General features: G+C 42.7%; 2 protein-coding genes across 7 annotated transcripts in view; one reads left to right on the forward strand and one right to left on the reverse strand.

Annotated features, from left to right (window-relative positions):
• Nucleotides 1-19,366, reverse strand: LOC308571897 (serine protease 27-like). 4 transcript variants are annotated; one of them, XM_081167534.1, is made up of 6 exons: nt 19,236-19,366; nt 7,636-7,662; nt 7,383-7,545; nt 6,596-6,867; nt 5,739-5,911; nt 1-3,196 (listed from the first exon to the last, which is right to left on the reverse strand). In XM_081167534.1, exons 3-6 carry the CDS (start codon nt 7,457-7,459, stop codon nt 2,957-2,959), a joined length of 762 nt encoding a protein of 253 aa, XP_081023660.1. In that variant the 5' UTR covers nt 7,460-7,545; nt 7,636-7,662; nt 19,236-19,366; the 3' UTR covers nt 1-2,956. The 4 variants fall into 4 exon arrangements, with proteins under 4 accessions (XP_081023660.1, XP_081023659.1, XP_081023661.1 ...); XM_081167533.1 differs by lacking the exon at nt 19,236-19,366 and adding an exon at nt 19,110-19,192; XM_081167535.1 differs by lacking the exon at nt 19,236-19,366 and adding an exon at nt 14,907-15,075.
• Nucleotides 19,195-19,773, forward strand: part of RNF112 (ring finger protein 112) — a 24,533-nt gene continuing 23,954 nt past the window's right edge. The window contains exon 1 of one of the 3 annotated variants that reach the window (XM_081167498.1): nt 19,195-19,391. The gene's annotated coding sequence lies outside the window, so the exon portion shown is untranslated. The remainder of the gene's footprint in view (nt 19,392-19,773) is intronic. The other 2 variants (XM_081167496.1, XM_081167497.1) reach the window with 2 other exon arrangements.

Consider the following 19,773-nt stretch of genomic DNA (forward strand, 5'->3'; position numbering starts at 1 on the left):
TCATTAGAACATCGTTTATTCTTGTCACATTTTCATATGCATTGTCACCAGGTATTAGTTTGTTCAAACTATGTGTTGGTATTTTTATTATTATTACAAGAACAGTGAGAGAAGAAGTACTTATGAGGAAGGGTTTACATTGTCTTGTTTCTGATTTATGAATAACCCACGTGGCTGTATTTCTTAGGGAAGATTTGATGCTCACTCAAAAAGAATGCCCATCTCAGCATGCATCTCTGCCTCTTTCTTCTTCCTACCCCATCTCTTTCAAAACAGTTAAAATCCTATATTCAGCACACACAGAGACCAACACACATACATCCTACCTGTGGGATCTTATAAGTATCCACAACAGTTGCCACATGAAGGGAGGTTAGGCGGTCCAATCCCCCTATGATCGCAATCAGGTTATATGCAATATTACATTTATAATTGGGAACAAACTTCTCCAATGTTTGTATAAGTAGCAAAGTTGCATGGTAGGTCCATTTTATAGTGAAATAACTGTCATATATGTAGAAGCCCAAGGTGACATTGAGTAACATCTGAGGGTTTTCATTGATCTCCTTGACTGCAAATGCCAAAGCCAGGATATGCTGATAATTCTTAGGCAACACACTAGAATGAGAACCACTTTCTGTATTACTGGAAATATCAGGAGTTATTTCACATGTTCACTTATAATACAATAACAAATACACCTTCCCTGCACTTTCAAAACGACATTGAGAAGAAGAAGAAGAAGAAGAAGAAGAAGAAGAAGAAGAGGAGGAGGAAGACATCAAGGATAGCAGAATATGAGACATAGACAAAGACATGAGATGGGACAATGTAATCATGAAGAAAACTGGGGAGAAGCAGAAGGAGATGTGGGAGGAGCTTAAATTCCAGTTATGAAGTCATTTAATTTTGACACTCTTTTAGCTGCTTTGCTTTTTGAAAAAAGAAGACCCAATCAGATGCACCAATGACAGTTTCCAAGACGCAATACAAGAGAGAGAAACAAATCGCCTTACATAAGCTCTTCATAGGATGCCTGTGGGGGTACTTTTTTGAAGGGGATGAAATTGGAGACAATGAAGCTGTGAGAAGCAATTCCACCAATAAAGAGGTCACCTGACTGATGATATTCATGAAGCGGAGGGTGTGGATCTTGAACCATGCATCTGACAATATGTTCCTTGCATGCCATATGAGGAAGCAGTAACAGAATCAAGAAAACAATATTCACCATTTTCAGTACCATTTTGATACAACTATTGCCATCTTTGAAGGTTTGAATTTAAAATAAAAGGCAAAGCATCAGAGATCAAACTGGAAGTGTCCTGTCTATTCTTTTCCTAGCCCCAGCACCAAATGCTAAGTGATATATTTATATCACTCCTTTCCCTGCTACTTTTGGCAACTGCAATTTCACATGGTGTTTTTTAAAGCAGCAGCATTAATTGCAGTCCTCATGATAATTAAAGGGGAAGGTAATAACCAGTTGAAAGTCAGGGGTTACCTGTGGAAATGCTGAATAAAATCCCTTGTTACATCTGAGCAGACATTTCCCCTTCCACTTAAATGAGATGAAAATTTGCCTTAGAGACAATAATCACAGGTGCTAAACATGCCTGATCATCTGTCCCAAATGACCATTGAGTCTCATTTAATTTAATCTCATTCACACCCTGCTAAATGGGGCTAGAATTGCAGCTGAAATCACTAATCATCTATTTGTGCATAGAAGTGCTCTCTCATCTGAAGGTGTCCTGGGTAAAGATTCCATGAAAATACCGGTATGTGTCTTGAATCTATGTCTTGTACCATGTTGGTTCTGGCAACATATGTGCAGTCAGACAACACAAAGTAAACTTTCAGTTGAGCCACTTTTTATTTTTTAGACCTTTATTTCTTTCCAGGTTTGAGAACAATCTTAATATTTGGCATTTTGTCTGCCATTATTTCATTTCTTTTTGGTATGTGTGTGTGTTTACAATATATTTCCAAAATCCTACTGTTGCGCATAGTCCCAGACTGCTTAGACCAGGGGTCAGCAAACTTTTTCAGCAGGGGGCCATTTCACTGTCCCTCGGACCTTGAGGGGGTGGAACTATATTTTGAAAAATAAATAAATGAACGAATTCCTATGCCCCACAAATAACCCAGAGATGCATTTTAAATAAAAGGGCACATTCTACTCATGTAAAAACACACTGATTCCCCGACTGTCCGTGGGCCGGATTTAGAAGGCGATTGGGCCAGATCTGGCCCCCAGGCCTTAGTTTGCCTACCCATGGCTTAGACTCACAGCGAGTAACTTTACCTAATGGACGAGAAGATTGGAAGTCACTCTGAGAATAAGAAGGGGCCATTTCTTGGATCAAACATGAGAAGCCTACAGATGTTGCAGCATCAATAAGCATATGGGGACATCTAAATGATATAGCAGTGTCTTTTATTAGTCTTTCACACTCCTAACTGGCTCAGACCAACAATTGTGACACAGCCACTCAGATGAGTTTACAGAGAGCCTTTGCATTTACAAGTAAGACTTCTCATCAAGCTTGGATGTGGGAACTATTCAAATTGAACTTTACTACAGGAAGAACTGTAACAGTCACATGACACAGTTCCTAACTGTTGTTGAGAAGTTGAAACTAGCAAATTTTAAATTGAATGGATTGAAGGTTTGCTACTTTGTGGGGTAACTTGGACCAAAGTTAGAGACACCTGCCACTCGCTTGGTGGCAAATCATTCAAATAAATTAAGGTTAGATTTAATACAATGTAAAGCTGACAGAAAGTCTATAGGATAACTCTCTTCTGTAACATAGATGAGGTACCATTGTTTTATGATGTTTCCCAGAACTCCAGGTATTTCATATATCCAAAAATGCTTTCCCGGTCACCTTTGCCAGGTATTGGTCACAGCAAAGAAGCTATAGCAATCCTGACCCTGCACTGTTGGTAGTTAATGAAGGCAGTGTAGCACTATTAGTACCAGAAACTGGGCACAACCCCTGCTTGAGGCACCATTGATGAAATTGGCAGTCACTTCTGGGGCATGTCTCAATATCCAACTGCTGTGGGCGCTGACCCGGGTATAGACACCAGGACGCTTAGGGGCACCACAAATATCCCCCCAGCTCACCACACCAGCCACAAGCCAAGCCCCACCCCACGGGCAAATCAATGGTCCTCCTGAGTCCCCCTGTAAAGAAAAATAAAGGAATAAATGGTTATCCACCAGGAACACATATCCCCAATCCCACCACTGCCACCACCTGCATCTTATGCAGGAAGTGCTAAATGTCCTCTCTGCAGAAGCCCTGGAGATGAAAAAAACACCACAAGCACCCCCTCCCACAAGCGGAAGTGCTCCCATGACTCCGGAGAGATCAGATTAGTGACTCATGTCCTCCTGTATGGCTCCTTTTATTGTGAATGGTTCACAATGTCTATTGAACCTTTCTTATCAAATCTGCCAGGATGATCAGATGCATTTTACATCCTTTAGCTCCTTCTGGATCAACATGCATCTCTCACTCTCTGTGTGGCCAAGCACTGTGCTGCAGCAAGCAAAACCTACCAGGAACTGATTCTAGACATTTTGTAATTTTCCTCTTTGGAGTTTGTGACAGGATTCTAAGTTTTTAAGTTGCTTATTTTACTCTCTCTTGCCAACCTAGCAGATAAATAGGTACAGCTCTGGCAGGAAGGTAAACGGCGTTTCCGTGCGCTGCTCTGGTTCGCCAGAAGTGGCTTAGTCATGCTGGCCACATGACCCGGAAACTGTACGCCGGCTCCCTCGGCCAATAAAGCGAGATGAGCGTCACAACCCCAGAGTCGGTCACAACTGGACCTAATGATCAGGGGTCTCTTTACCTTTACCTATTTTACTCTATGCTATTTTTTTTCTACCCTGTTCTCCCACCCCACCCCCATTCTACTCTATCATATGCATTTGGATTTTTTATGTGTTTCCTATTTTGTTTCTATGTTGCTGGTCATTAAAAAAAAAAGATTTTGAGAAGGTGCTGTTAGACATGGCCAGCTGTGCCCAGCTACAAAGCTTATATTGCAATACATGGGTGATAAACACTGTGATGCCCTCCAGATGTTGTTGGACAATGGTGGTGGTACAATAATATATAGAGGCAGCATGCTGGCTTCTTCTGATGTAATTTATTTCCCTTTTACTTTAAGAGCACTACTAGTCCTGCTCTTCTTTCAGTAGCTTGATTACTGTACAAAATAGGACTGAAAGATGCAAACTGTAGATGTGTCAACTCATCAGTGGTGAGGTCAACCATTGGTGAGGTCAACCATTATGGGCATACTTTTTACTCTTCCGTGCTAAACTGTTCTGGTGCATTAGGATAACCAAGAAGGGACAAGAGACTATGAAGATCCTTGCTCCAATAGTGTCTTAGATATTTGCCTCCAGGAACCAAAAGCTGGGTGGATATTTCTAGCAGAAGTCTGGCAAGGAAGGCCAGCCCAGGAAGGACTAATACAGTAATTAGGAACTTGTGGCCTTCCACATGATGATGGATGCCAGCTCCCATTAGCCCCAGCCATCATTGCCATGGGTCAAGGATGACATAAATTGTAGTCCATCAACAACTGGAGGGCCAGAAGGGTGTTGTTGTTTTTTGTTTTGTTTTTTAAAACAATGCACACATTATGGAGTTCTCTGCAAGATATAGGGTGCTTCAATGAGGGTGCTGTATTGGTGTGCCTCATGTATGCAAGTTTTTCTCAGCAGCCACACAATGTCGTTATGAAAATTCCAGCCTCTATTTTCATTCCCATTTAATCTGAATTGACGATTACCATTTAAATTAAAACCTGTTGCCAATCACCCATTTGCAATTATCTATTGAAATATATAGCACCATTCTGATGGGCACAGACATTGATTTTAGACAAGTTTTCAGAGAATAACTATCAATAGTTGCTAGACATGATGACTATATCCTACCTCCAGAGGAGGTGATATGCCCCTAAATATCACTTGCTGCTCATGAAAAGTGGTGAGAGTCCTGCCTGTGGGTTTCTCACAGGCATTTGGTTAGCCATGGTGAGAACAAGATTGCTAGACTAGGTGCATCTTTGGTGTGATCTGACAGGATCTTCCTAAGAACATGGCTGGATCAGGCCGAATACCAATGTAGTCCAGCACTCTGTTCTCACAGAGGCCAACTGTATGCCCCATCTATGTTTCCCAGTAACTGGTATTCAGAGAAAGTAATATCAGAGGAAGTAAAGCAATATCATTGCCATCTAAGGAAGAGAGACACAAGACAATTAAGTCCAGTTTCAAAATTACCTAACTGTGCCACTGATAGTCATTACACCAGTGTCACACTAGCTTCAGGAAGTGCTTAGACAGGGCAGCACTCCCGGCTTTTATGTCTCACTGGTTGTGAGGGCATGTGTGCAGCCAATGCTCTCTCAGCCTGCGAGGTACACCCCCAAAAGAGGCCGTTGATTGGCCAATTTGAGATGCAACAGCCAGTGGGAACTCAGTGGGAAATGCCCCCAACGGTGACTGAGTGTGAGAGGCTGCAACAGGCCCCCACCCAGGAAGAAGTAAGCATCCAATTAAATTTCTCTTTAGCCATGAAAGGTGGGCAAGTGTCTCTCTCAGTCTAAGCTGTTGTAAGGATGAAATGTGTTTCAGGAGGGCAGAAGGTTGAGCTAATTAGAGGAAAGGTAGGATAAAAATGTCATAAATGAATACATTGTACCTGGCAGGCATCCCTTTTCCCTTCCATGTATCCTGCACACATCATGTCATCCTTGATTACACTAGTACTTGGAGTTTTTTCATCTTTATAGTCACTGTAAAGTGCCTCACAGGTAGCTGTATCCATCAGCGGAAGCAGCACTTCCTGTAGGAGCTCTGGCTCAGGTAGTGGGACTGGGAGAGAGAGAGAAAGAGAGAGAGGTGGGAGATAATGCAAATTTGTCCAAGGCGTACTTTGAGCAAAGCCTCATTCCTGAAACCTGCTTTGCACTTTTTGAAACGGGCCTTTCTGGCTTCTAAACTCTAATGAGTTGACAAAGTGACCTTGAGTGTTTCCATTTTAACCACCATTTTACTAACACAGAGGATGGAATACACGTTCTCCCTAAGATTTCATTCTTTATTAAAAGCACACACACCCCATACAAATGGCCCGCCCCCAGAGGCAAACATCAAACATAGTGATTTGCCAGGGACTATCCTAGGTAAGCAGGAACTATCCTAGGTAAATAGGAACTCTGATTTACTGCTAACAAATCTGATGCTGGCAGGTGGCAGCCTTGAGTAGCTTGGATTCTGGCACCCTCGAAAAGCCCATTACTGATTTGTGTCCTGGGTTTCCTTTGGAAAGGTTTTTCCCGGTCCAGTGCCTTGAGCAGCGTCAGGTGACTGGGTCTAGCTGCCTTTTTAATATCCCAAAATTTCAGAGCATTATGGAAAATAAAAGTGGTGGTAGTACTTTTGCTGCTCACCAGTCATTTCCAGGCAAAGATTTTCCAGCAACACGGGAGAGAGAGGCACAGCAGAGGGGCCCTCCCAGGGCCCCGTCAAATGTGTAGCCAGCCCTGACTTCCTCACCTCCCGATTGGATGTTTCCCCAGCCTGCGACCCAACACCCCAACCTGGGAAGGAAGGAGATGGAAGGTCCTGGGATGCAGGCAGGCTGGATGCGGTGGGTGAAGTTGACAGGGCCTTCCAGTTCCATAAGCGCAATATCATTGCCATCCCTGTATCCCAAGAAGTCAGAGTGGATGATGATTTGCTTCACAAGAACTGACACAGCTTCAGGTCCAGGGTATGAGAGATTGTGGGCTCCCAATATGACGACAAACAAGGAAGGATCTGTAATACTATAGACAAAGATGCTGGCTAATAAAACACAAGAGGAGAGAGTGCAGTAGAGTATTCAGACCTCTGGTTTCAAGGAAACTGTCAATTTGGGGGGGCAATAGGGTACAAAAGTGTGAAAGAAATGAGAGCAGATGAGTAAAAATACTTTCAGAGTCCTGTGAGAAAGGAAAAAGGGGAAGACACCTTCAATGGCACATTCTAACCAGAATGAGGATGAGTAGGATTAGCAAGTGGGGCATAATGAAGGGGAGAGGGCATGGCCTGGGAGACTCCTGAGGGGTCTGATAAAGAGGAAAGGAGGGTTGCATTTGGCCCCTCAGACCTGAGGTTTTGCAACCCTAATATACAGCAAATGACAACCACCTTGGTGAGGAAATGAGAGAAGATGGCTACCAGAATGCCTGGATTGTCTGAAAGGGGAGCATCATTTTACAGGTAAAAAATTAAAAAAGATGGGAACAAGGTCTCCAGGTTTCCCTAAGAAGATAGAGAAGTTTGGGGGCTCTCTTCTCACCTGCTAAAGCAATGTGCAGCTGTGAGTACCCAGCGTGAGGCGATGAGGGTTCCCCCGCATTGGTGTGAGTCGAACATCTGCAAGCTGGCCTGCCATGGCCATGCACCCACCTCAGCCTCCTCACCACCTATAATGCGGGCAGAGGGGACCAGTTGGCCACAGGCTGTGGAGAGAGCAAGTTGGGCTGGTGAGCATATTGGAAAGGAGATCCCCCCCCCCAAAGACAAATCCCATCAAAGAAGTTGTTACTCACCTGGTGATGGCTCAGCTTCTCTAATACCTGCAAAGACAAGGGAGGAAAAAATTATTAGAAGCCACAACTTTTCATCATTTTTAGCCACAAATGGTTATAATGAGAGAGTGGCTGTATGCAAAGGAGCTGTTTTATATTGAATAGGATCACTGGAATATTTAGCTCAGTATTGTCTAGTCTGAGTTACCGCTTCCCTCTATGGTCTCAGGTCCTCCTTTACATAGAGAAGTCTATGTGTCCCACTTTACAAAGAACGGATCTGTGTTTGAATTATAGAGTTGTAGAGTTGGGAGGGACCACAAGGATAATTTGGTCCAACTCCTCAATCTATGAATATTTTGCCCAACATGGGGCTCAAACCCATGACCCTGATCTGAGATTAAGAGTCTCACACTCTACCGACTGAGCTATCCTCTTGGCTGTCAGAAAGTATCCTCTATATAAAGGACATTATCTGATCATAGGCCAGTTTAAAGATAAAGAATAATGAGAAGGGAGAGCAGGGGCCTTGGAATAGGCCAGGAAGGCTCAGCACCTGGACAGCAGACACAGGCCGCCTAGTCGCAGCCACCCCCACTATGATTTGATGTATTGTATTTCTGCTTGAGGTAATTATTTATATATTTGCATTAATTCACATAAATTAGCATATGCAAAATTTGGGCAAATATATATCCTCACTTATACTCTTTTTGACAACACATTTCCTCTTTCTGATGATGTGTAAGTGTTGGGGCTGTCAGGCATGCGGGTCCATCTCCAGGTCAGAATGAAGACTAGAACTCTTGCTGTGGGAAATGGCTGTCTCCCACATGAACGGACCTTAGCCGTGCTAGTAATTCAGGGTTGATATGGGTGTAATTAGCCCTGGCAGACTCCCCAGGGTGGGGGAGGACTGTCTCATAGACCTACAAATCGTCTGTGATCTGTCTGCTTGCATCAAGGTGTGAGCTGCAGGGACGCTGGGTCTAAGAGAACGGCACGGCTGGCACTCTCCAGAGCCACTCAAACACGCAACAGACACCCATTTTTCATAATTATAAGATGGGGGGGGTGGAAACAGTCATGTTCTAGATCCAGGAGAAAAAAGAAAAAAACTGCTAAATTATACAGTTGTTAGATGTTGAATTTCGGACTTTAAACAGACTCTCATCTTGAAACATGGATTAAGGAGGTGAGCAACCACTATCTTTTCGTATATGCTATATTACATCATGATTTAGCGAAGCTCAGCCGGAAAGAATTTAATTACTTAAACCAAACATAAGAGACGAAAATTATAATTGAATGCATGATACACAGCCCTCAATGGAAAACTCTGAGAAGTTGGCAAAACAAGATCAGATATGGCAACTCGGGCTGAAGATGGAAACAAAATTGTGATTATTATTGCGCAGCTACAAAAGAAAGGAATTCTTATGGAAAAGAGCTCCTTTGGACTTGGGGTTCTAAAATATACAGTGGTACCTTGGGTTAAGAACTTAATTCGTTCTGGAGGTCTGCTCTTAACCTGAAACTGTTCTTAACCTGAAGCACTACTTTAGCTAATGGGGCCTCTTGCTGCCACTGTGCTGCCACTGCACGATTTCTGTTCTCACCCTGAAGCAAAGTTCTTAACCTGAGGTAATATTTCTGGGTTAACGGAGTCTGTAACAAAAGCATATGTAACCTGAAGCATATGAAACCAGAGGCACCACTGTATCTGCTTGTATGGATTATTTTTATACATGATTGTGGACAGAAGGACGGAGAGCGCTAGATCCCTGCCAGTTCTTCTAGGGCCCGGAGGAGCTGGGGGGTGGTCCTTTTGTACTTGGAGGATACAGCTGGGAAGCACGCCCCACAATACAGCAATATATGCAGACATATACGTATATCAGGTCATTAAGAGACATCAGAGAGAATTTGTTGACTTGCTATTTATAAACTTTCCTTTGTAATGAAGCCCGGTGCCTTGAATGAGAACTCGACGAACAAAGGAGAGATAAGAAGACTGAATACCAAATTATTGGACAGAGAATAAGATGATTAAAAAAATGCCTCTTGTGGGTTAACTACACGAAAACTTTGCTACAAGATGTGAGCCACAGAAACAACGGCTGATAAGACTGAGAAGAAGGATGGATAATATTAGTTTTGAATTTGAAAAATACCGAAAATGCAGAGACATGAATGAGGATGATTATCTTCAGACATCTGGAACATGGGAAGTCCCAAGAAAAAATTTATAATTGGAATATATAATTGGTGTATTGTTATTATTGTAATTTGGACTGATTTGATTTGTCATTAATTGGAAGATTGTTATTGAAAATGAATAAATGATCTAACAAAAAAAAAGAAAAAAGAATGAAGACTCGAGACACAATGCCCCGCCTTTGCTCTCTAGCCCTCTTCCTCCAGACTCCTCACAAGCAGATGTAAACTAAGGTGAGAAGAAGGGACCCCTCCCCCCCCCCGGCTTTTCTGGCCCATTGTTCAGCAATGTGCAAGGCTCTTTGTGGCCTCGCTGTCAGGGAAGGAGGAATGCTTGCTATAGAAGGACCGGGCAGTTGCTGTGAAACTGCTGCAGAGTCTGTGCCCCTCAATATTTTTTTCAAGTTGGCACCCCTGGTTGGTGCCATCTTTCAGCCTAACCTATCTCACAGGATGGGGAAAATCATACATGTCATTCTGACCTCTTTGGAGGAATAGCATTTTTTGTTTTAAACAAGGAAATTAACAGTACATCAAGTGAAATGGGAAAGTCCCTAGCACAGCAGCAAATGAAATAGGCAAACCTTCAGATCACATTACACACACCTTCCATGTCTCTGCCAATCCAAGAAACTTCTCATTTACTTTCTTTATTAAGATAACAGAATTGGACGTATGAAATACAATTTATATATGATTTAACAAAATGTTCAGTCAAAGCACGTGGATGAAAATATGAAGGTAATTCTACATTATCTAACCTGTTTGATAACACAATTATGATAACTTATCTCTCTGTGTAACAAAAATTAGGGCAGTTAGCCCAGCTTTTTTCCTTATTACTATTAAAATATCGTACACACATAGCATGTGTTTGATAGTAACCCATTTTTATTGCTGAATTTGGTAAAGTTATCCCATTTTATCCTAAAGTTATGCTAAAGAAAATGTGTTGAATATGGCCACTAAGGCAAATCAAGCCATTCTTTAATTGATGATATATAACTGACAGCCTCCCTGTCCTTGCAAAGAGTATTTGCTGCTGCCAGCATATAAGATGCTAGTTCTTTATGATTTGGCCTCAGCCCAGTATACCTGAATGAGCATCTCCACCCCCATCGTTCAGCCTGGACACTGAGGTCCAACTCTGAGGGCCTTCTGACTGTTCCCTCACTGTGAAAAGTGAGGTTACAGGGAACCAGGCAGAGGGCCTTCTCGGTAGTGGCGCCCGCCCTGTGGAACACCCTCCTGTCAGATGTCAAGGTAATAAACAACTATCCAACTTTTAGAAGACATCTGAAGGCAGCCCTGTTTAGGGAAGTTTTTAATGTTTGAAGTTTTATTCTGTTTTTAATGTTCTGTTGAAAGCTGCCCAGAATTTATTATTATTAACCCCACTGGTCTTTCCACATAATTCAGTAGGATCACCAAATGTAGTGGAATTTCTCAACCTAAACCTTCAACATACTCTCCCCCCCCCAAATAATAATAATTCAGATCTGCCTTGGGAGAGCCTGGAAAGTGAAAGCAAAGAAGAAGAGATGGCTCTGTGGATCCCTGCACATCCCCCAGCTTCACATTCTGAAAACAGGTGTGCTGAGACAGAAATATTCTCTTACCAATCAGAATGGAGAAGATGATGAGCTCCTGTATCCTAAGACAACACATCTTCCGCTTAAGGACCTCCTGACTTGACTGACTCTCAACAGAGGCAATGCTCAGCACGTAGAGGAAATATAGAAGAATATAGCTAGAACTGTAACCTAGCCTCCTCAGTGGACTTTGTGATGTAATGCTGACTCATCACAACAGCCCTAGGAAGTTGTCTGTTGCTATTGACTGGGGATTATTTCTTTGACATAAACCTCGCCAACAGGTAGGACTCCTGAATCCCGCAGCACAGGGCAGCACAGGACCCTCAGCACAGGGCAGGAGAGAGAGCAGGAATTAGCTGTCTGATTTAGGGCAGGGGAAGAAAGTATGGATGTTTGGGCATAAGTATGTAAGTGACCCAAGCCATTTTGCTGCCTGAGGGTCTATTGAATAGCCACAACACCCAATTGGTAGGTCCCTCATTGCTGGGTTTAATCTGGCCAATGAGTGCTGTCTAAATGGATCGAGGGACCTAGATAGACCTATGCACATGTCCCATAGCTTCCTCTTTCGGCTCACGCATTGGAACACCCACCCACCTCTCCCTAATTTTAGGGCATTTTGCGATTGACCTTGTTATGCCGTCATGTGTCGTCTGTCGTTGGGACAGGGCCACGGCAGGAATTTTCCCCACTTGGCTGATTGGCTGTTGCCATTTGGGTTTCGCCTGCCGCGTAGCAATTCGTCACAACTTGTAAGGTTGCCCATAGGCACTGGTTCATGTGATAGGGATGGGAGAATGGTCTCACCATCCCTATATGAAGGGTATTCTATTAAAGGAATCCAGGGACTTAACTTGGTTTGGTCAACCCCCGAGAAGGGGTTGTGCCCGTGCCTGAGTCCAGGGGAACATCTGGGGAGTGAACAGAGTCTGTTCCCAGGCTTTTCACTTGCCTCAGGTGTTTACCCTTGGCTGACCTATGATAGAGCTCTGGGTCAGCGCTACCTGTAAGGGTGTAGAGCCTATGCAACCATTAACTTTTCTGTAAGCAATAAAGTTGTGGCCTAAATTCTGCCAAAAACCAAAACTAAAATTTGAGTCAAATGTCTCCTTATTTAGGAGGGAGGTCTCTGGGTCTGAACACGCAAAACAGCCACCAGCTTGCTGATCAAGCTTATAGAAGAGAAGCCACTGTAAAGCATGGAGGACCATGGACAGAAATGTGCCTTCAGCGAAGTTCAGTGTAGGCTTGGCAAAGTAGGTGCTATGAAGGAGTGGACAATAGCCTCTCCTTTCTTCACCCATAGACAGTCAGTAGGATCACATGCTTCTGTTTTGAACCTAGAAGCAGAAGATACACACATAAAATTCTGCAACATGGCCCAATGTTGTTGTTGTTGTTTTTCCACAGCAGCAAAATGGAGAAGAGTGTGATGGGGATATGAAAGTGTAGTTTTGCCTCAGATGGTTTCCCAGCATCAGACAATTTCACAATGTTCTCTGTGGTAAACAACATGAAACAGCAGATTTATCCAAATTCAGCAGTTATTTATTACTGCCTACAGACAGAGGACAATGCCCAAAAGGAAGGCCTCTGGTTTCTTAAGGAAGGTATACTTAAATACCTTTTTTAACTCATTATAAATCATTTCCCAGAAAGCCTTAACCCTTGGGCACGTCCACCAGAGGTGAAAGAATGTTCCTTCAGTTCCTTTACATTTTCAACATTTATTATCAGGCAAATGATATATTTTTGCCAGCTTGACTGGGGTCATGTACCACCTGTATATCATTTTCATAATGTTTTCTTTCAAGGCATTGCATGCCGTGAACCTCACTCTGGCCCTCATTGCTGGGTTTAATCTGGCCAATGGGTGCTGTCTAAATGGATCGAGGGACCTAGATAGACCTATGCACATGTCCCATAGCTTCCTCTTTCAGCTCATGCATCGGAACACCCACCCACCTCTCCCTAATTTTAGGGCATTTTGCGATTGACCTTGCTATGCCGTCATGTGTCGTCTGTCGTTGGGACAGGGCCACGGCAGGAATTTTCCCCACTTGGTTGATTGGCTGTTGCCATTTGGGTTTCACCTGCCGTGTAGCAATTTGTCACAACTTGTAAGGTTGTGGATAGGCACTGGTTCATGTGATAGGGATGGGAGAATGGTCTCACCATCCCTATATGAAGGGTATTCTATTAAAGGAATCCAGGGACTCAACTTGGTTTGGTCAACCCTCGAGAAGGGGTTGTGCCCGTGCCTGAGTCCAGGGGAACATCTGGGGAGTGAACAGAGTCCGTTCCCAGGCTTTCACTTGCCTCAGGTGTTCACCCTTGGCTGACCTATGATAGAGCTCTGGGTCAGCGCTACCTGTAAGGGTGTAGAGCCTATGCAACCATTAACTTTTCTGTAAGCAATAAAGTTGTGGCCTAAATTCTGCCAAAAACCAAAACTAAAATTTGAGTCAAATGTCTCCTTATTTAGGAGGGAGGTCTCTGGGTCTGAACACGCAAAACAGCCATCAGCTTGCTGATCAAGCTTATAGAAGAGAAGCCACTGTAAAGCATGGAGGACCATGGACAGAAATGTGCCTTCAGCGAAGTTCAGTGTAGGCTTGGCAAAGTAGGTGCTATGAAGGAGTGGACAATAGCCTCTCCTTTCTTCACCCATAGACAGTCAATAGGATCACATGCTTCTGTTTTGAACCTAGAAGCAGAAGATACACACATAAAATTCTGCAACATGGCCCAATGTTGTTGTTGTTGTTTTTCCACAGCAGCAAAATGGAGAAGAGTGTGATGGGGATATGAAAGTGTAGTTTTGCCTCAGATGGTTTCCCAGCATCAGACAATTTCACAATGTTCTCTGTGGTAAACAACATGAAACAGCAGATTTATCCAAATTCAGCAGTTATTTATTACTGCCTACAGACAGAGGACAACAATCTTTTACTGTTAAGAGGAGCAATAAACAAATTAACCGAATCATATGCTGATTCTTATTATCTCAGCCTGAATTGGCCAAGCTTTCTTTCCCTCTGGAAGTTTAGCAGACCTAACCTCTCTCTCAGACTTTGAAACTAACTGTGAATGTGATATACTATTATTTCTTCCGCATGGCCTGCTAGCCTGCAGCAGGTCCGTGCAGAGTGGGGACAGGGGAACAAAGCTGGGTACACTTGCCTCAGTCCTTGGAGGACTAAGCTAGAGGGCAAACCCTCCAAGCATTCCTAATTTCCATGGACAGTCCTGGATTTGCAGAAGCCACCCCAGTTTCTGATTTGATTCTGGAATGTCCCGCTTTTCCTTAGGACGTCCCTATTTTCACCAGAGAAATGTTGGAGGGTATAGAGTTATGCAACCACCCCAAGCCAAGGATATAAGTAACTATACAACCTTTAGAACACATCTGAAGGGAGCCCTGTATAGGGAAGTTTTTAAATGTTTAATGTTTTATTGTGTTTTTATATGCAGTCATACCTCTTGTTACGTTCGGTTCAGGTTACGTCTTTTCAGGTTTCACCGCTTGCGCATGTGCAGATGCTCAAAATGATGCCACATGCATGCGCAGAAGCGGCAAATCGCGACCCGCACAGACGCAGACGCGGGTTGCTTTCTGCTCATGCTGTGAACAGGGCTCTGGAACAAATTCCATTCGCAACCAGAAGTACCACTGTATGTTGGAAGCCACCCAGAGTAGCTGGGGCTAAAATAGCAGCAGTTATTATTATTATTATTATTATTATTATTATTATTATTATTATTATTATTATTACAGGACTTCCCTATTTTCATTGGAGAAATGTTCGAGGGTAAGCATGTGGAGGTTCCTATTTTGTTAATCTTACTTTCCCCCAAGCTCAAGCAAACCTTTATGGCAGGGGTGGAGCACATTTCTCAGCCTGAGGATGGCATTTCCTTCTGGGCACCCTGCCAGGGGCCACATACGAGTGAAAGGCCGGGCAAGAGTGGAAGTAATTTTTACCTTGGCTCAGTAGACTAGTTTCTACACACACACACCCTTCTCTGTCCTCCACTGAGGCAGGCAAGAGGCATTGTGAAAGTTCAAGGACTCATTTCAACCAGGCAAAAACACTCAAAGAAGGTGCAAAGCAGGGCTGGTGTGAGGCATTGCCTGGGGGAGAAGTGATGTTGTAAGGAGGGCTGCATTTGGCACTTAGGCCTGAGGTCCCCCACCTCTGTTTTATGACTCTCTGTTTTCAGATTATGCTATTATCTAATAGCTAACATCATTAGATGTCTGGCTCATCATAGATGAATTTGTGGAACCAGTGAGATAAGAGAGATTCCACGCTGCACACTTTTGTACTTGGGACCCTGTTCTAGATACAACTTTACTGGGATGGCACACAAAGTGCTCTATCCCAGAAAATATGTTTATTCTTATATAACAAAATTTATATACTGCTTAATTAAAATATATCTAAAAACAATGTACATATAGTGGTATAAAATGTGCATTGAAACAGACTTTAAAAAGTAAACATAATAAAATTATAAAAATATAAAACGATCGTGCTTCCCCCGAAATGTGAAAAGTGTGGCACTGTAACAACTTCATTGTGAGTACAGTACCAGCAGCATTTTCCCCAAAGAAAAAGCACTGGAAACTAATATATTTTAAAACAAATGTACATAATAATATTGCATGTTAAATTATATGTCTGGTTAGCAGGCATCAAAAACTGTACAATGAAAGAAAAAAATATGTGTTATCAATTGTCAGACACTAGATTTCTTTTTATATCTTTTACTTATAGGTTGGCTCTCTGCATTAGCTGAACAAAAGGCTCTGAGCAAAAGTGCTTTTGGAAATAGCTGTAAATTGCCAAAATGATGCCTGATTTGGTAATAATTTCATTGCTTCTTTCATTGTACTTTTTATCTGTTTTGAAGCTTATTTTTCTTCTTTGTTTTATTTTTGTTTATTTTTAAAGCCTTTTTTCATGTTGCAACATATGCAATCATTACATCAGCCACTAGATGTCGGGGTTAACTCACTTGCACAACTAGTTTCATTTCCCCTGGTTAAGTTAAATCAATATGTGAATTTTTTTGATAATCTAACTGTAGATTTACTCTTTCTGCCCATGCCATATTCCCTAAGCCTCCACAATTCCTTTGTGGATCACTACACTTTAAAGTAAAATTACAGGAGTTTCACACTGTTCCTTGAATGGTAGGAAAACGTGAGCAGGGAGCATATACTGGTGACAGAGTATATTTTTGGAGGCAAGGGGAGGTTGAACTAGATGCTCGTGGTCCCTTCCAACACAATACAATTCTATTATATTCTGGTTTTTTTAATTAATATTTTATTAAGTTTTATCAGTAGAAAAGTTCAGAAAAATACAAAAACAAAAAAATACAAAATTACAAAATACAAAAATGCAGACATTAAACACGAAAAAGAAGAAGAGAAAAGAAACACATAGAAAAGAAAACAAAACTCCCTCTTTTTAAATTTCTCATCTTTAGTTAACTTATTTTCCTGACTTCCTCACGCCTCCCTTTTTTGTATCCCTTTTAAAAATTGGTTCAGCAAATTCATATCCTATTAGTTTATCTATTATCAATCCCATCTTGCATTTTACCTTGTTGCTAGAACCCCTTCAATTCATTTCAATGTCATCAGCATTCAAAAATTTTACAATGTTTCTGTAAATAAGTTTTAAATTTCCTCCAATCTTCTTCCACCAACTCTTCTCCCTGGTCTCGGATTCTGCCAGTCATTTCCGCCATTTCCATATAGTCTATTAATTGCATTTGCCATTCTTCCAGAGTGGGTAGATCTTGTGTCTTCCAATGCTTTGCATTGAGAATTCTTGCTGCTGCTGTAGCGTACATAAAGAAAGTTCTATCCTTCTTTAGCACCAATTGGCCAACCAAGCCCAGGAGAAAGGCCTCTGGTTTCTTCAGGAAAGTATGTTTAAATACCTTTTTCATTTCATTATAGATCATCTCCCAGAAAACCTTAATCCTTGGGCACGTCCACCAAAGGTGGAAGAATGTACCTTCAATTTCTTTACATTTCCAACATTTGTTGTCGGGCAAATGATATATTTTTACAAGCTTGACTGGAGTCATGTACCACCTGTACATCATTTTCATAGTATTCTCTCTTAGGGCATTACATGCCGTAAATTTATTCCCGGTGGTCCACAACTTCTCCCAGTCAGCAAACATAATATTATATCCTATATCTTGTGCCCATTTTATCATTGCAGATTTTACCATTTCTTCCTCAGTATTCCATTTCAACAGCAGATTGTACATTCTTGATAGTATCTTAGCATTGGGTTCTAACAGTTCTGTTTCTAACTTTGATTTTTCCACCTGGAAACCAATTTTTTTATCCAAGTTATAAACCTCTCTTATTTGAAAATAGTGTAACCAGTCTCACACCTTCTCTTTAAGCTTCTCATAGCTCTGCAATTTCAATTTGTCACCTTCCTGTTCTAGAATTTCCCAGTATTTTGGCCATTTGGCCTCCATGTTAAGTTTTTTCAAAGCTTTCGCTTCCATAGGTGATAGCCACCTTGGGGTTTTACTCTCCAGAAAGTCTTTATATCTTATCCAGACATTAACAATTCTATTCTATTCTGAACCTACTTTTTCACTACCTGGTAAAAATGTGAGAAGCTAGTAAATATCAAATTATCGGCAATAAAGGAATTGCAGTAACTCTCTCAAACACCCCAACCACAACCACTATTTCCCAAACTGAAGCTCAGGCCAAACTGTGGAGCAAAATTACATACTCCTTGCCCCTGGAGCTTCCTGATCTCACCAGGAAGCATCCACAACCATCCCCCACCCAATTATATATCTGTATCTATCTATGTATGTACCCAGACTGCAGATGTTGTGTGTGGCTGCTATAGGTTCAGAAGCACTCAGGAAACGAAACTGTAACTATTTCAACAAACTCCAGGTTAATAATAAGAGTGTTAAGTAAACATTTGCTTGGATACAGCCCAGTATTCTTACTGAGACACAGAGGTGATTATTCTTTAAAAAACCAAATCCCACTATTCAAAGAAAGCTAAGTTCCAGAGATATTCATCTGTCATGCATGTACAAGAAAGGAAAAAATGGTTCACTAAATTTCTGGTGGCGGGTAAGCAGGGATTCCAACTTGAGGAAAATATTGGGGGGGGGCGCAGGTAAACTCCATCCCACAAGACGTGGCACAAGCACACCATTTTAATGGTAATGCCCATCAACTGGGGTGGGTGAAGAAGGCTCCAAAATTTTATGGGAGGGGGGCGAAGGGACCTTGGGCCCTAGGAATTGGCTCCTATGAGGATAAGAACTTGTATCAGAATTCCAAAATCCATTTCATGGGAGGGAAAGGGGCAGTCAGAGAGGGACGATGGCGCCCCAGGCCATCCACCTGCCACACTCGATTTTTATCATAGGGTGGCTCAGTTTAACAACGATCTCCATCTTTGCGGAGAGGGCAGAGATTACATACAAAGCAGTTTTAAAACAAACCAGGAAGGACGGTGGATTGAGAGCGAAACTGGGAAAGTTGACTGTGTCAGGAGGAGTTGTGTGCGCGTGCATGAGAGGAGAGGGGGCTAGAATCAGACATGATTGATTCATCCGTCCCCACCCCGCCAAAGCCCTGCCTTAGAATGTTAAAACAACTTGACTCACTTTTTCTTGTCTAATTCCTTTATCTTCCCTTTATCCTTTCTTCTCGCTGCCCCGCCCCTCTGTCTCTCTCCTCCAAGTCTCTCTCTCTCTCCCCCCCCCCCCGCAAAAGGCACAGTCCGGAGTCACCTTCTATTGGCCAATCGCTCCTGCCTTCTCAGAAGCATCGCCAGAATGGGGAAGTAGCTGTGCGTTCTTTGCGCAACAACGATGTTTTTACTTTCACTTCTTACGCCTTCGCCCGCAGGCATTGTTGAGGGGTCTGCGGAGCGTGATCGGGAGCAGGTAGGAGCGTGCACGCGCAGAAGAATCTCCTGTGTGAGGGGCTTTTCTTTCCGCCCCCGCCCCCTTTTCCTGCCTCCTCTGTCATGCAGGAGGCTGATCCTTGTGCCATGCATTGTCATGCTCAGCTGACGGAGAGAGAGCTTCCCGTCCCTTCTCCCTCGTTCCTCGTGGGCTTCTTTCTTCTTTTGCTTGTGTTTTAAAGATAGATTTAGCCTCCTCGTCTTTCTGCCTTCATTGCTTGGGAAACTTCGCGTCCTGAAGATCGAGTGGGATTTCAGCTCCACCTTTGACAGCTGCAGGTTTTGTTTTGTTTTCTTCCCCCCTAGATGCTTTTCGAGTGCATTTTGATACGAAGCAGGAGAGAGGACGGCTTGGGGACAGG

The sequence above is a fragment of the Podarcis bocagei genome (assembly GCF_964188305.1).
Source record: "Podarcis bocagei genome assembly, chromosome: 13".
Taxonomy (NCBI): domain Eukaryota; kingdom Metazoa; phylum Chordata; class Lepidosauria; order Squamata; family Lacertidae; genus Podarcis; species Podarcis bocagei.